The sequence below is a fragment of the Chaetodon trifascialis genome, chromosome 9, assembly GCF_039877785.1.
Source record: "Chaetodon trifascialis isolate fChaTrf1 chromosome 9, fChaTrf1.hap1, whole genome shotgun sequence".
Taxonomy (NCBI): Eukaryota; Metazoa; Chordata; class Actinopteri; order Chaetodontiformes; family Chaetodontidae; genus Chaetodon; species Chaetodon trifascialis.
This window is the reverse complement of record NC_092064.1, coordinates 14710915-14725688: the sequence shown is the minus strand read 5'-3', so window position 1 is coordinate 14725688 and position 14774 is coordinate 14710915. Positions and strand designations below refer to the sequence as shown.

General features: G+C 42.8%; 1 protein-coding gene across 2 annotated transcripts in view; it reads left to right on the top strand.

Moving 5' to 3' along the window:
- Positions 1 to 14157, top strand: part of LOC139336097 (arf-GAP with Rho-GAP domain, ANK repeat and PH domain-containing protein 1) — a 48671-nt gene extending 34514 nt beyond the window's left edge. For both annotated transcript variants that reach the window (XM_070969990.1, XM_070969991.1), the window contains 14 exons: positions 770 to 982; positions 1714 to 1819; positions 1912 to 2059; positions 2397 to 2480; positions 2926 to 3003; positions 3734 to 3851; positions 4741 to 4854; positions 4957 to 5102; positions 5195 to 5277; positions 6109 to 6168; positions 8512 to 8575; positions 9002 to 9160; positions 10783 to 10820; positions 11704 to 14157. In XM_070969990.1, coding sequence (XP_070826091.1) covers positions 770 to 982; positions 1714 to 1819; positions 1912 to 2059; positions 2397 to 2480; positions 2926 to 3003; positions 3734 to 3851; positions 4741 to 4854; positions 4957 to 5102; positions 5195 to 5277; positions 6109 to 6168; positions 8512 to 8575; positions 9002 to 9160; positions 10783 to 10803 — 1394 coding nt within the window. In that variant the 3' untranslated portion in view covers positions 10804 to 10820; positions 11704 to 14157. The remainder of the gene's footprint in view (positions 1 to 769; positions 983 to 1713; positions 1820 to 1911; positions 2060 to 2396; positions 2481 to 2925; positions 3004 to 3733; positions 3852 to 4740; positions 4855 to 4956; positions 5103 to 5194; positions 5278 to 6108; positions 6169 to 8511; positions 8576 to 9001; positions 9161 to 10782; positions 10821 to 11703) is intronic.
- Positions 14158 to 14774: the final 617 nt, after the last annotated feature.

Below are 14774 nucleotides of genomic sequence, written 5' to 3'. Positions count from 1 at the left end.
ATTCACACAGTGACACCAACACATTTAAAGAGTGACAGTGGTCCCTCCATCAAACACTGTGTTTACATTACTGCATCTACATCTCAGGAGTCTGTACACTCAGTCTACATAGCTGCATGCTGTGGTCTTTCTTGCCATTTTTGTGTGTGCACACTTGGCACTTTGTGTGTGTTTGTGTCCCCTCATGTGACTATAATTGCAGGATTTCTAGCTATGCAAGAAACCAATGGACCGCAGAACAACAAAACAACTCTGTTCCACCTCCATGTCTCCTCTTGCTCCCTCCTTGCTGCTTTTCTTTCCCTCTCTTTTGTATTCTCTTCTTTATCTTTTGCTCCTCATTCTTTGTCTTACTCCCACCTCTGCCAGCTGACCTGCCTTCTTTCACTCTGACTAGTTGTCTCTCTCCTTTCTGTAAACCCCTGTTCCCTCCACTTGATCTTTTCCTCCCTTTTCCTCCTCTCACTCCTCCATTTCCCTCCATTTACTGCATGCACTTGCGTTTCCATAAATGCACTAGTCTGTGTGTCAGTGGGAGGCTTCATTTTGCTGATATCATCTACTTTCCCGTTGGAAGTGTTAATTCCTCTATTCATCTTTTCATCAAAAACATTGACTTTCTGGACTTCTGTTGTTTGGAACCATATGAGGAACTGTAGTCCAAGTGGACAGATGAACAGGCCAAAACAAATAAAGCAACAGTGAGACAATCTGTATTTCTTTTGTTTGTAAGATTACATTGTCTGTGTTTGTTTGTTATTTGTTCTAGGCATGATGTCTGAGGGCATCTATCGTAAGAGCGGTGTGAACTCCCGTGTGGCAGCGCTGTGCGAGAGATTCCGCCGTGACGCTCGCAGTCTTCGTCTGAGGGAGGGAGAGCACCAGGTGGACGACGTCTCCAACACGCTCAAACGCTTCTTCAGGGAGTTAGGAGAGGGACTGTTCACGTCAGAGGATGCCAAAACCTGGCTCAGTACTTCTGGTGAGTTTCACAACACCATTTTGTGCTCTGCGATATTGTCAGGCTATGATTTGAGAATGGGTCAGTTCACCCGGATCACCAAAAAAAAAAAAAAAAAAAGTATTAATACACCTCATACTATCCAGCCATGCAAATGGTTTTATATTTATTTTATAGTGATACTGCTGCCATCCCAATACAGTGGGGCTGTATAAAAGGGATAATGTTCTTGTTTTTATGGATAATGCGCGGACCTCAATGTGGGCAGATTTAATAGTGTAGGGACTATTGTTGAGTAATATACCAGAACCTTAAAGGGCAATTGAGGGAGGAGACCATTGTGGAAATGGTGTTTTCTCATCAACAAGTTTGGCAAAGTTCAGTCAGACATTTCCATACATACAACTTCACTTATGTGCATGTCAGTTCACATGCACATATGGCCTTTGTGTCTGAGCATTACAGTTCATCTTTATCTTTATCAGGAGCTTGTCACTTTTGACTTTGTCTGTCTGTTTTTTATTCTTTGTCTCTCATTGTGTATTTTTGTCTGCATTTTTATATCTCCAACCCCCCTTTCACTGATAATTTCTTCTCATCTCTGTCTCTCTTTTGTTCTCTTCCGCTTTCATCCTGTGTTTTCTCTCTTTCCCTCTTACATTTCCTGATACTCTCTTTGATCCTGCGTCCCTTTGTATTCCCTCTGTATTTAAAATTTTCTCTTTTCCTTCCCTTTTCTCTGTCATATCCAGCCAGTCAGGATGAAAGTGTGAAAATCTCCCAGTACCAGCTACTGTTGAACAGACTGCCTCGTGTCAACAAAGCCACACTACAAGCTCTTATCAACCACCTCTACTGGTGAGAAACACACAGACACACACACACTTAAATCCTCTTGCATCTTTGTATGTCTTTTTATCCCCGTTTGTGTTTCCCTGCATGTGTTTCAGCGTGCAGCGTTTTTCTGAGATCAACCAGATGAACCTCCATAACCTGGCTATCGTGTTTGGTCCCACACTGTTCCAGAACGACGGGAAGGACTACACTGCTGGCCGCACCATAGAGGACCTCATACAGCACTACATACTCATCTTTGAGGTCTGACTCACTGCTCACTGTCAGACAAGGGCATGACAGGAGAGATCTTTTGATCTCTAAGTGGTGACATCAGAAAATGGCAAACACATCACAGAGTGTGCAGCTCTAAATGGTTGAGATGTCACGCTAGTGGCAGTAGTTCAAGCATCACTGGCAACAAATCTCTAGTTTCCTGCTGGTTTAGTAGCAACAAGTAAATAAAGTGGCTTGGAATACCAGTTGGGATTTCTGCTAGAGGTCTAAAGATTGCCGTGATGCTGTAGTTAAAATATTTTGTCAGTCAAAGATAGCTTCATTGTTCGTGTGAGTAAATGAATGTGAACGTACTTGCTTGCAGGTTGATGAGCAACAGCTAAAGAAGCAGCTAGAAGAGATCTCTGTTATCATCCAATTACGAGAGAAGCTCAACACAAAGTTTCCCGTGAGTCTTGCACACACACACACACACACAAAATACTGTAGCAATTAGATTAGAGTATTGATATGGGATTATGGATTAGATTATTATATTTAATTTAGAGATAAAATGATCTAAGATGCTTCTCTGCAGATGGTTTAAGTCATTTTTATGACTGAGGTTTAATTTGTTTTTGTGGCATTTATGTCTGATACGATCTGCTTCATTTTTGTTCACTGTTCCACTTTATTGTAGAGTGTGTGACAGGATTAAGTGTTCACTGTTTAAAATCATTGTGCATTACATCAAATCTACATATAAAGCTGTGTTTGCATTATGGGACACAGTTTGTCATTATCTGTAAACCAGCGTTGTGTGCATGCTCACATCTGTGCATGTTATTATGTGTTATTGTAATGCTGTTTATGTGCGACCTTTTCTGTGTCTGTGTGTGTGTCGGACACATCAGAGTACCGAACCTGGCGGACACTTCATCTGTACAGTGTATCTGGAGGAAAAGAAGGACACAGCCGAGCAACATGTCAAGGTGACCTGGACCTGGACAACCAAATGACACTATATAACTTTACACTTTTACACTTTTGGCCTTCTCAGAGTCCGAACGTCAGTCCATGCCCGGACCAAAAAGCACGTCAGTCTGGACCCAGTAGATACTTTCTGTTATGAATAGGCTGCAGTTAATTATGAAGTTTAATGTTTTCTATTTTGAATTACATTTTCTATTGATCAATAAATTGTTAATGACGTTGAACATACAGTGTAGCTGGAGATCATTCACAGTGGTTTTAATGTGACTGATTTCCGTATGGTTGACATTGTTGTCATAGCAGCTGCTGGGCAACAACACACACGTTAATGTTACAACAGAGAATCAGTTCCTACATTGCAGATACAGAATGCATCTCTTTTCTCTAGTACACAGTTTGTACATCTAGTGTAAATGTAGTTGCAAGAATATGTCAGACAAAACATGGACTAACTGTCTGAGCCTGGTCCGCCTCAGTTTCATGCTGGCCCAATCACACAAGATGTGATGTTAATTAATGGATTAAATGTTATTTTGTTACCACCAATCGTTCCAGGCTTCTGACTTTGAATAAAAATCAGATGTGGGCCTTTGAGTGATACATTTGAGAGCCCCTGGTGTACATTACTTGCTGCAGGGAAAACCCTCTGGCTAAATGAGTGTGCAGCCAACTTTCATACTTTGTAGAGAGAGAAAAACTCTGAAGTAACTGCGTGACTTCCTCCCTCAGATCCCTGGTTCAATGACAGCAGCAGAGCTGTCCTGTGAGGTCCTGGACCGGCGTAACATCCCAGTTAAAGACAAAGAGTACTGGAGCTGCTGGGAGGTCAGCGACAAGGAGGAAATGGGTGAGACAGAGGGAGAAGGAGCAGTAGTTGACTTAACTTTTCATTTTAATGCAGTTAATGATTTTTCAGCTGTAAATACAGTACCAGTCAAAAGCTTCAAGGCACATTCTCATTCACTGTTTTTTTTTTTTTAGTTTTATTATTTTCTACATTGGAGATTAATACTGAAGAAATACAGATTGGCTCTATTAATACATCTTTTGGATTGGGAAGCAACATGGGTTCACATGTAAAAATTAACATGAAACATGACAAGGCCCACAGCGAAACGAAAACAATGACTCAAAGCTTGCGAAAGGCTCTCCACTCAACGTGCAGCCTGACCTACACAAAGTGACAGACGAACTCCAGAGGCAAAAGGATCGTTCTCAGCAATGTGACTGTGTGTCGTGATTTGTTTTGAACCTGGTATGTGGTCCATCTGGTTCCCCACCGGGAAGCCCGGAGGTGGCTTCTCAAATGCCAGTAACACTCAAGTAATTTGGCAGATTTCCCATCACTGGCCAGAAAAGTAACCTGCGGATTCCAGGAGGAGATGGAGCAATGATACTGAGAACAGGAAAGAAATTAGAAAGAGTGTGAGTGACGAGAAGAGCTGGGGGCGATTCTGTCAGTCACTTGTTTACTATTTTTCTAACAATAACAAAAGCTCTTTTTGAGTTAGGCGTGTTGGCATAAAAGCGCAAGCTCTTTGCAAGAATTTAAAGAGACATAATTAGAAACCACATCTGCATTCCATCGTTCGCTAGATAACTTGGCATGCCTGAGAATGACGCTCATGTTTTTGCTTCCTTAAATAAAGCTAGAAGTCGAGTCATATGATTTGAGGCTCCTCAATGTATGAATGTTATGAATGTATGAATGTTGTATATCACTGTGCTTCCTTCAGAACGTCCACTGCACTATCAGGAGCGAGTCTTGCCCATCCTGCACTCCTTTGGCACCGACTCCCATCTGCTAATCAAGAAACATGTTGCAATGGACGCCATGATTGTCTACCTGGGTGAGCACACAAGCCAAATCACCCACGATTCAGCACTGCCATTCCTTCCTGTGACTTTATTATATATATGTATATATATATATATCTCACTCTGCCCCCCAGCCAGTAAAGCAGATGCATCCAAACACGGGATAATGAAATTCAGAGAAGAGCGAAGCATCTTGGGATTGGGACTGTCCTCTGGAAGTTTCCACGACCGTTATTTCATCCTCAATTCCAACTCTCTCAGAATGTACAAGGAAATCAGAGTAAGGCTGACAGATTTAAGTTTGACTTTTTCCTGTCGTCACATTCTTTCACAGGCTCATTCACTGCATTTCTGTCCCTCTCTGTCTGTCAGAGTAACCGTCCAGAACGTGATTGGCCAGCGAAAAACCTAAAGGTCTACCTGGGTATTAAGAAGAAACTCCGTCCTCCCACATGGTGAGCACATGATATCGACAGCGTAGCACTGATATCACTTCCTGTCCACATCTCGACTACTGAGCGGCACGGTAGCTGCTCTGAATGCCGAGATCTGTGATTCTGTACCAGGAGGATGTTTACAGATTATTTTTCCCTGGATCGTTTAAAATGTGCTCATCTTTATATCTGTGGCTATTAAGAATATTCCCTTGCAGAGTGCAGCACCTTTGCAGCACTATACCACTGGCAGGAGCTACCGTTAAAACACTACTAATTAAAATGCAATGGTTTTAATCTAAATTTAGACCAAAAATGCCTCTTAAGCCTTTAGCTGTGTGATTAGTTTTGTCTGTGACTGTACTGTATAAAACTACAGTTGGTGACGAGCTAAATGTATGTATGTGCACATACACTCAAATCAAGCATGGCTTGATTAATGCAAATGAATGCAAGAAAGAGTCCAAAGTACATTTATCAAAAGAATATGTTTACAGGACATTTTAATGTAATTTTAATGGACATTTTCATTCAACTGTCTTTTTTTTATTTTTAAACAAATCTGTCAATCCTCCTGACCTTACTTCAGAATTAATCCGTTTAAAACTGCACAAAAGTTGGAGAACCAATTCCGTAAGCCTGCTTGCTCATCAGCATGACAATTTAAAGGAATAATGAATTAAAACATTCATTTTCCATTTTCAGATACATTTAAGTGTTTGCCTTATCTGAAAGAGCCCATGGGGATTTAGTGACCACTAGGGGGCAGACTGAGCCCAACAATCAGGAGCTGCTGGGACATTTCTAATTGTGCTGCTGCTGAACTAATTCTATCTTTCTGTCTGTTTCCAGTTGGGGACTGACAGTGGTGTATGAGAGTAAGAAACAGGAGAAGCCAGAGAAACAGCAGTGGTGAGTAGCTGTTCAGTGCTGCATGTACAGCATCTGGGCCTTTTATGTACAACACAGAGCTGTCAGCCCAGTGTGCTTGCGGCTCAGGCCGGTCCTGCTCACATCAGAATCAGCCAGCATACATGATTTATTCCATCTGTATTAAACCCCAACCCAAACCAGATTTGGTGCAGTGGTCTGTTCTCTGAGCTTCGTAGCTGCATACAGATGAACACTGTTGAACTTTTTAGAAATGCGGTACCTACATGTATATGTGTCCCTTATTTCAGCCATCAACAAATCTAAGATAAAGGTAATAGCTTGATTCGTGCGGCTGTCTGGCAGCTCTCCACCATGCACTTCAGTTGTCTGCCTATATCAGTATGGTGAAAGGAACCTTCTCCTACAGTTAAAGCATCTTACACTACTTTTTATCACTCTGCAGCCTTCAGTGCAAACTTATTCAGATGTTCTGGCCCACCTGCTGTGCATACTGTCATATTTTTCACCTAGTGGCAGTATGACCACTTTTTTGACATGCATGTAAACATGACCAATGTTAGAAAAAGCTAGTGGTTTCCCTGTAGGCAGAGAAAACAGGTCAGATCCCTGTGTGAGAGTTTGGAGAAGGAGGCATATGAAAGGTCGGCTCTGCCCGGGAGGGAAGCACACAAGCACACCTGTAACCATACCCTATTCTAATCCGGGTCTGTTCACATGTACATTCCTCTGTGAGTGCGCATCAGTTGATTATGTGTGTACATCCACATGCATGCTCAGTGTGTGTCTGTGTGTTCATGTTACAGTGGGCTCTGCACTGTCAGCAGCAGTAGACATCAGCACTGTTGTAATGGGAGCGCTGTTCTCGTCACGCTGTAGGCAGTATCATCTCTCGGTTATGCTCCATCGCCACAATGCTTACAGCAAAAAAAAAAAAAAACACCTGAGAAGAAGTGTAGAGAGGGAGGGCATGTGGGAAGAAAGATAAAGAAGGCAGAGGAAGGAAGTGGGAAGAGAGGCAGAGGCAAAGTGTCAGGCTGAAGGGGAGAAACTATGTACAAAGTAATAACTAAGTCAAAAATTTTGCAATTACTGCAGGTAAGAGTAAATTTAGTGAGGAGAAGAGGAGTTAGAGATAAGGAAGAAAGTGAAAATGTGGAAAAATTAAGTTCCCATATAGCTAACTGAACCTCCCTCTCCCAGTCTTACTTACCGACCTGCACTTAACGTCTCTAGTTTTATCCCATTATTGCTTCCATCCACATAAAACACTTGTTAATTTTCCCTTTTCGTTGTGCTATTTTGTCAGCATATTCTTGCCGTCACTTTAGCTCACAGGGACACTGATAAATTTTCAAGATATTATGTAAATTGTATTCCGTATCTTTACGGAAACCCACGGTGATAAAAGAGCAGCATTTATTCCTCCGCAGCTGATAATGGTCTAGATTAGCGGTCCAGTTAATTGCACAGAAAGCAACTGTATTGTAGAACATCACTGAATACTGCACTGCAGGTATGCATGCTATAATGGAGTGACTGTCCTCTTTTGAATCCCAACAAGCACTAATGAGCTCTTCCGGCCCTAATGATGCAAACAAGGGAACGGGAGGAGCTCTGTGTGTGTGTGTGTGTGTGTGTGTGTGTGTGTGTGTGTGTGTGTGTGTGTGTGTGTGTGTGTGTGTGTGTGTGTGTGTGCGTGCGTGCGTGCGTGCGTGCGTGTGTGTGTGTGTGTGTGTGTAGGATATGATCCAAATCTCTTGACTGTACTATTTTTATGTCTGTGCTGTGCACTATACTGTTTAGTCTGCATCACTGTTTTGTTGTGTCTCAGTGGAAGCCACTTGAATAATTGTTGTAGTCTAAATCTGCTCTCATAACAATAATAATTGTATAAATAAAGTCTAGTTATTCAGCACCACAGGTTGGCTGATGACTCAGAGAGCTATGTGACCGCATCCTGAGTGGCATTAAATATGCACGTTCACACACAGACACAATTATGCTTTTCACGGACACAGCCACAGACGCGCCAAGCGCTGAAGGTCCCAATGATTGTTTCTCTTTGTAGGGAGTTTAAATTGGGAATCACACTTGGTGTTTACGCCTGTGGCACTACCACCGGGCGCCATGAGAGAGGATATGTCAATTTCACTTAATATCCGTGACTACCCCTCTCTCTCTTCTCTTTACAAATTTCCCTTAGTCTCCAAATGCTCTGACTTCTTCACAAACACACAGACACACATATACACACACACACACACACACACACACACACACACACACACACACACACACACACACACACACAACCTCCTGATTTTTATCTCCCTCACTTCATCACCCTCTCTTTATTTGCAGGTATCTCTGCTGTGACACCCAGCCAGAGATGAGGGAGTGGTATGCTACTTTTCTCAGTATCCAGGTGCGATCTCTCTCTCTCTCACACACACACACACACACACACACACACACACACACACACACACACACACACACACACATACACACACACACACACACACACACACACACACACACACAATAAGTTGACAGGCTGTAATACACTTAATTTATGGCTGTAATTCTGGTATTTGCAATAATTCAGAAGTCTTGAATCTTGACCTTTCACAGTTTGTTTCCACTGAACATGAATCTTTAAGGCTTATAAAAACTAGACCAGTAGTTTTGGAAGTGGTCCTGAGCAATAGTGATGACACAGCACTATGGGATGGAATATACATCAACAGGACAATTTAAATAGCACAGCAACATGCTTTAAAATCTTTTTCCTCAATGTGCTGGCAGTATTGTAAAATCTCTTCTTTCTCTCCCCCTTTTCTCGCTAAAGTACGATGGCAACGTGTGGCCTCAGGACGGACTCCAGCAGATCCGGGCGAGCCGCGCATTGCCGGACACGCGTCATGGTAACGTGTCACTGATACCGCTGCGTGGCAGTGAGAATGAGATGCGGAACAGCGTCGCAGCTTTCAGCCAAGACCCGCTTGCTGTGAGTCAACCTATCAATCACTGGGACTAATCTAGGACAAGCCTGGAAGCTCATTGTAAAAGCTGCCGGCTAATCAGAGACATTCATGCTGCACAGGTGGGCCAGAACCTCAACCTTAGTCCTCAGCGAAGAAGAGAACAAATTTGCACTGAATGTGTGCTGGTTGTGTAATGTGGACTTTGCAGTTGGAGGACAGAACTCTATTGAGAATTCCACATAGTTGAAATATTTGAGATATATGACTGTGCTTGAGAAACTCTGCATCACTCCAGTAAAAACATGCACATTCATTACTTGACTTATTATTTACTCCAGCCAAAAGGGGGACAGGGGCAGGGGGTTGCACCTGTGCAGAATCAATGATCTCTGTTCCATGATTCATCTTGATTTACTTCATCATGACTGAATCTGGGTTCTTAAACTGTGCATTTTGACCAAACATAGATTTTTAGCCTCTTACTTGTGAGACTTGAGCGTGTTTTCATGAGCCTGGATTCCAGGACAAAATAATTAATTGCCAATTTATGTCTGGGTCTAAAAATGTTTGAGAATCCAGATGATGTGAAGAGGAGTAGATGGCAGCATCTTCATACTGGAGGAGGTTTGGAGTGAGAACCAACAAAACAATCTCAGCAAGAGTTATTCTGGCGAGGCTCTGCCAAAGCTTCAAAACACCACAAGAGCAACAAAAACAAAGGCTGAAACATTTGAAGTGAAGTAATGCCTGCAGGCAAACTATGGTTAACACTGCTTCACAGCACTGCTGTCACATCAGCTCACAGAGTTGTGTACTTGGCAAGTGTTTGACCAACATCACTGTTGGTTTGTTGGACTACATTTCAAGCACGCTGACTTTAAATCAGACCTTTTCAACAACATGAATATTGCCCTCTCCATCTGTCCTCTTATTTTCACATAAGATGTGATTGCAGCCATCTAAAATAATTCACTCTACAGCCCGTCTTGGTGCTGTGGGACCAAATGCCCTCAGTCTGACGATGCAGTTGTCTCCTCCTGCTGCTTCCAGCCATCACACGCCTCTCATTAGTCTGCTGCCAACTGCAGAGGCACATAAGAATTCGGCAATAACTCGACTCCGGGGTTGCTGTGTTGTTGCCTTCTGCATATTTTCTATTGATCCTCATCTGGTCAGTGTATTGACGAGAAACGGGGGTGTGATTGCTTTGGTGATGGGGCAGCAGCAGAAGGCGGGTTTTTGCAGGATATTTGTGGGTGTGTGGAGGAGAGATTCACTGCATATTGACATGTCTCATGTTCAACATAAAGTGTGTATGAGTGTGTGTGTGAGAGAGAGAAGATGACTGCTCCAGTTTATGACTCTCAGGGTGAACCCGCAGTGTTTGGTGTGACTTTTTTAATGTTTATCACCACATCTCTCTTCCTCTTTTCTCTCACACTCAAAATAAGTTCTTCTTCACACTTCTGTTGTTGTTAAGATATGCAGTTACCACCCGCCTGCCTCTTCATCTCTATCGCCCTGCATTTCCCTCCTGTCTACAGCCCATCACTGTCTTCACCTCTCTCTGTTTCTACACCTCTGGGTTTCTCCCATCTGTCCATCTGCCTCCCTGTCATAACCCCGTCTGTTGTTTATCTTTCAGCTCTTTAGAGATGTTCGATAATGGTCGCTGCATGACAGGTAAGACATTTTCACATAGAAGGTGGATTCTATGTGCCTTATGTACCATTTTCAAATTAAAGACATGTTGACTCAGAGGTCAGTCTATTCTGAAGTTTGTGTGAGCTGCATCAAGCTCATCAGTCGATATGATCATTTGAGTGACATCTAGTGGCGATTGAATACCCCTGCCCTCCCTTTCCTTTGGATATCCCATTAGCTTCCACACAGTGGTCACCAGTCTTCCTGGGTGTGCAAGGTCTTTTCTAGAGCCAGTGTTTGATTTGTCCATTCTGGGCTCTTGTAGAAACATATTGTTACCATGTGGCGGACTCTGTGGAACTTCAACTTTTGATTTGCATTTTTCACAAATTTCTGACATTTTACATACAATATATGTAATTCATGGATTAATCTAATGAATGCATTGGACAGATAATGAAAACAATAATTAGATGCAGCCCGAGGAGCATTAAGAGGTTTGTGTTAGAGTATTGTATAATGCAAGAGTGCACTGAAGTTGGTATGTCATAACGTTCTAAAGAGAAGGCATTTTCTCTTGGTTTAAGCTGATTTGTTGCCTCGTCCGTCAGGCTCCGTATCTGCGTTTATCTGCTCTCTTGACCACGGCTTATTGAGTCCACATCATTTCAGCAGCCTCATATCTGGTTGCCATGGCTCCGAGACATTTGTAGTCTGGATGAAAATTTTAAGCTTGACCTCTCAGGGGACTTTGAAAATGCTGTGAAGCTGGTTTTAGGTTCAGGGATAAAAGCTGCATGTTGGTTAACTACAGAGATTAAAAACATATACAAATAAATGGTGGTAATATTTCTGAATTCAAAGGTTTAGGAGGTACAGCGCTGATTTGAATCCTGACTCTCTGGTTTTCTCTTCATTAAAGGGCAGGCAGTCGGCCTCCATTGACCTCGGAACATTCCAGTGACATCATCATCCTGCGACTGAGGACCGGAATGACGGACACTCATACTGTAGGTGGATTATGGGCTTACACTGCCGTCTGCTCCTTGTGAAAATGAACTGAACAAGTAAACAGACAACAGGATGACATGTCAAACAGAACCTCCACTGGTTCTCCTGCACAAATGAATTTACTTGACTCGATGTACAGTAGAAGCAGCTGGGAGCTGTGGCATTAACAGTGAAAGAGAGACAGTTCGATGGACCACAGTCACCCTGAAGATTTCCTAACTCGCTTCCAGCTTCATGTGTGACAAGTCTGCACCCAACTGCACTGCATTATGGGACAGAGGCATGAACCTTAATTTCTTTGATGTATTTGAGTTATTCTAGGCACTAGCATCGAGTGCTTAGCATTTTTTTAATAGAAGATAGAAGTTTATTGACTTGCAGTTGTAGCTGAATCTGTTCATAATGTTGTTTTTATCTTGTTTGTCTGTACTAATGCTCAAAGAGTTGTTGGGATAATCACGCTGTTCAAAATTGCTCTTGCAAGCAAAGCTGACGTCATAGGAGACGCGATTTTGTTCCAGAGGGACCAAGACCGGGACTGAGACGAACGCTGAGAAAGGACAGGTGACGGATCCGTGTCTGTTACTCCGCAGGACTTTTGCCAGTACTGTGCAAAATTTGGTCAGAGTTGCATATTTGTGCATACAAGTGGACCAGTTTGACATGCTTGTTCTATGAAATTGTGTCTTTTGGCGAGTGAAGGAAGGAGAGGCATGTGCTGCAAAACACAGACTTTCTTCAAGATTAAAAGAGGAACGCTGAGGGCTAAATGACGTTCTGAAATTGAAATTGGTGGAATATGTGATATAATAAGACAAGTGCTTGATTTACTGTTGGCCCTTACTCAGAAACAAAGTGTGCATCAAATAAGTCCCATTTCAAACCATATTCACTAATTGAAAACAATGATTTTGCCCCGGGCTGATTAGTAGTCCTGCCTGCCCCCCCCGCGTTCCCTCCTCTTCCTGCTCTGTCACAGTCACAGCACTGCCTCCTCTCTATAGGTCTTTTTCTAGAGCCTGTGATGCTCAGAGGCAATATACAGCACATGGGCATTTTGTTATTAACCAACAGTATTTATGAAGTTTCAGATTATGAATTAGTCACAAATGGACTAAATGTCTTTTTTTTAATGTTCATTATGCACAACATAGAGTCTTTGCAACAGTACATTGTTACAGTTTGTTCACCAGAACCCCGAAACAGGGCACACAGGTTCCAATCTGTAAGCACAAGAAACGAATCAAAGTGCACCACAATCTAATGTTCTTTGTGTCACCAGCAGAATTGAGCTGCCCGTCGTCATTACCCTGTAGTGTTGCCTGTGTGCCGCCTGTCGGTTCTCCCTGTTGTAAAGATTTCTTATTTATTTGGACAGCAGAGGACGCTAGCTGCTGTGCTGCAGCTGCTCCACCTCTGCTGCTGAGACATCATGACATTCATCTTAATGTTAGTTTTAAACACCTTTAAGAACAGTGTGTGTGAATAATGTGTATATGTAATGTGTGTGTGAGTGTGTGTGTGCGTGCGTGTCCGTGTGGCCCTCCAGCCCAGACCTCAGCAGGAGCCGAGAGAAGACTGCGTAGTACACTCTCTGTATAAAATGTTCTGTTGTTTTCAGCTTTAAATCATAGTGGATTACTGTAAGTCAGAGAGAGTAAGATAATGAAAGAAAGTAAAAGCAGGTATTTACAAATCGATCGAAATTAGGTAAAAATATGACACACTAAATAAGTATTTGCAGAAGTATTTACTCGGTAAGCTCTGTTGAGCTGCATGGGAGCCGTGAGCACTGCAACAGTCAATTTTAAGTCCGACCACAAACTTGGGATTGAATTGACTGTGGGACCTCATCAGACAGGGCAGTCTTACTCCGCGGTGTGTCACAGTCTCCTACATGCCCTCTGGCAAACATTGTGAATCCTGTGAGCAGCTGTAAAGCAGCGGCTGGTGAAGCACCAGTTGTATTCATTGTTCCCTCCATCACGCAGTGTCCACAGGCTTCTTGTTGGATTTTTCTAAGTGCCCTTACACAGGTGTTCCAGGCAAAGTTCCAGTTGTCTCATTTTCTTTCTGATGGATCTTAAAGCTCTTTTAACAGTAACCTGTCAAAGGATTACAAATGATCCCTTTTTGGTGTATTACACAATTTCTTGCCTGCAGCCATGTTGGGTGAATACTTATGCAATTAATTATTTGTTGATTTCTATCTATAGCTAATTTGAACACATGTGAGGAGTCTATAGACCTTTTTCCGAACAGTGACTCAGTGTTGTCAAACAAAGCGTGAAAGTGTCGCCCTTATCTGTTACTCTGCATTTTACTGATTTTGCATCTCCCAAACTCTTAATAAACACGTTCAGCTAATTGTGTGCGCATGTTGTGTCTTTCTGAACGTGCATGTAATTATAGTGCCGAGTCACATGGCTCCTTTTAATCTCCAAAAAATGTGTTTTTCCAAAAGGTTGATGCCCTGCAGCGCTGCTTTGCCCTCATGGTAATCCACTTGTTTCTCTTCAGCACTTTTATGAAATTAATGCACAAACACACACACAGTCAAGCTCTAATCTGCCCTGCAGGGTAACTGTGAAAAGACAAGCTGGGCTACAAACATGCACACAGCACATCACACACGTGCATTTACAGTAAACACAAATGTATAGGGACAGAAAGTTTTGTGAGGCCTGCGGGTTTCGTGACAATGTCGTGCTACAGCCATAAATTGGAAGCCTATAGATGGGCTTCGAGGAAAATGTCAAGAGCGTGTGTGTGTGGGTGGGGTGCAGTGATCATAGGGAGAGCCCTAAGGGGGTTTCCTTTGTGTGCGTGTGTGTGTGTGTGTGTGTGTGAGAGAGAGTGCATGTGAGTCACGGTGGTCCACCAGCTCTCCGTTCATTCTCCTAAGCAGAGTTGACACATCAGGGTCACTCTGTACCTCCAGACACACACCGGAGAGCCCCGTAAGGTACTCACACACAGGAG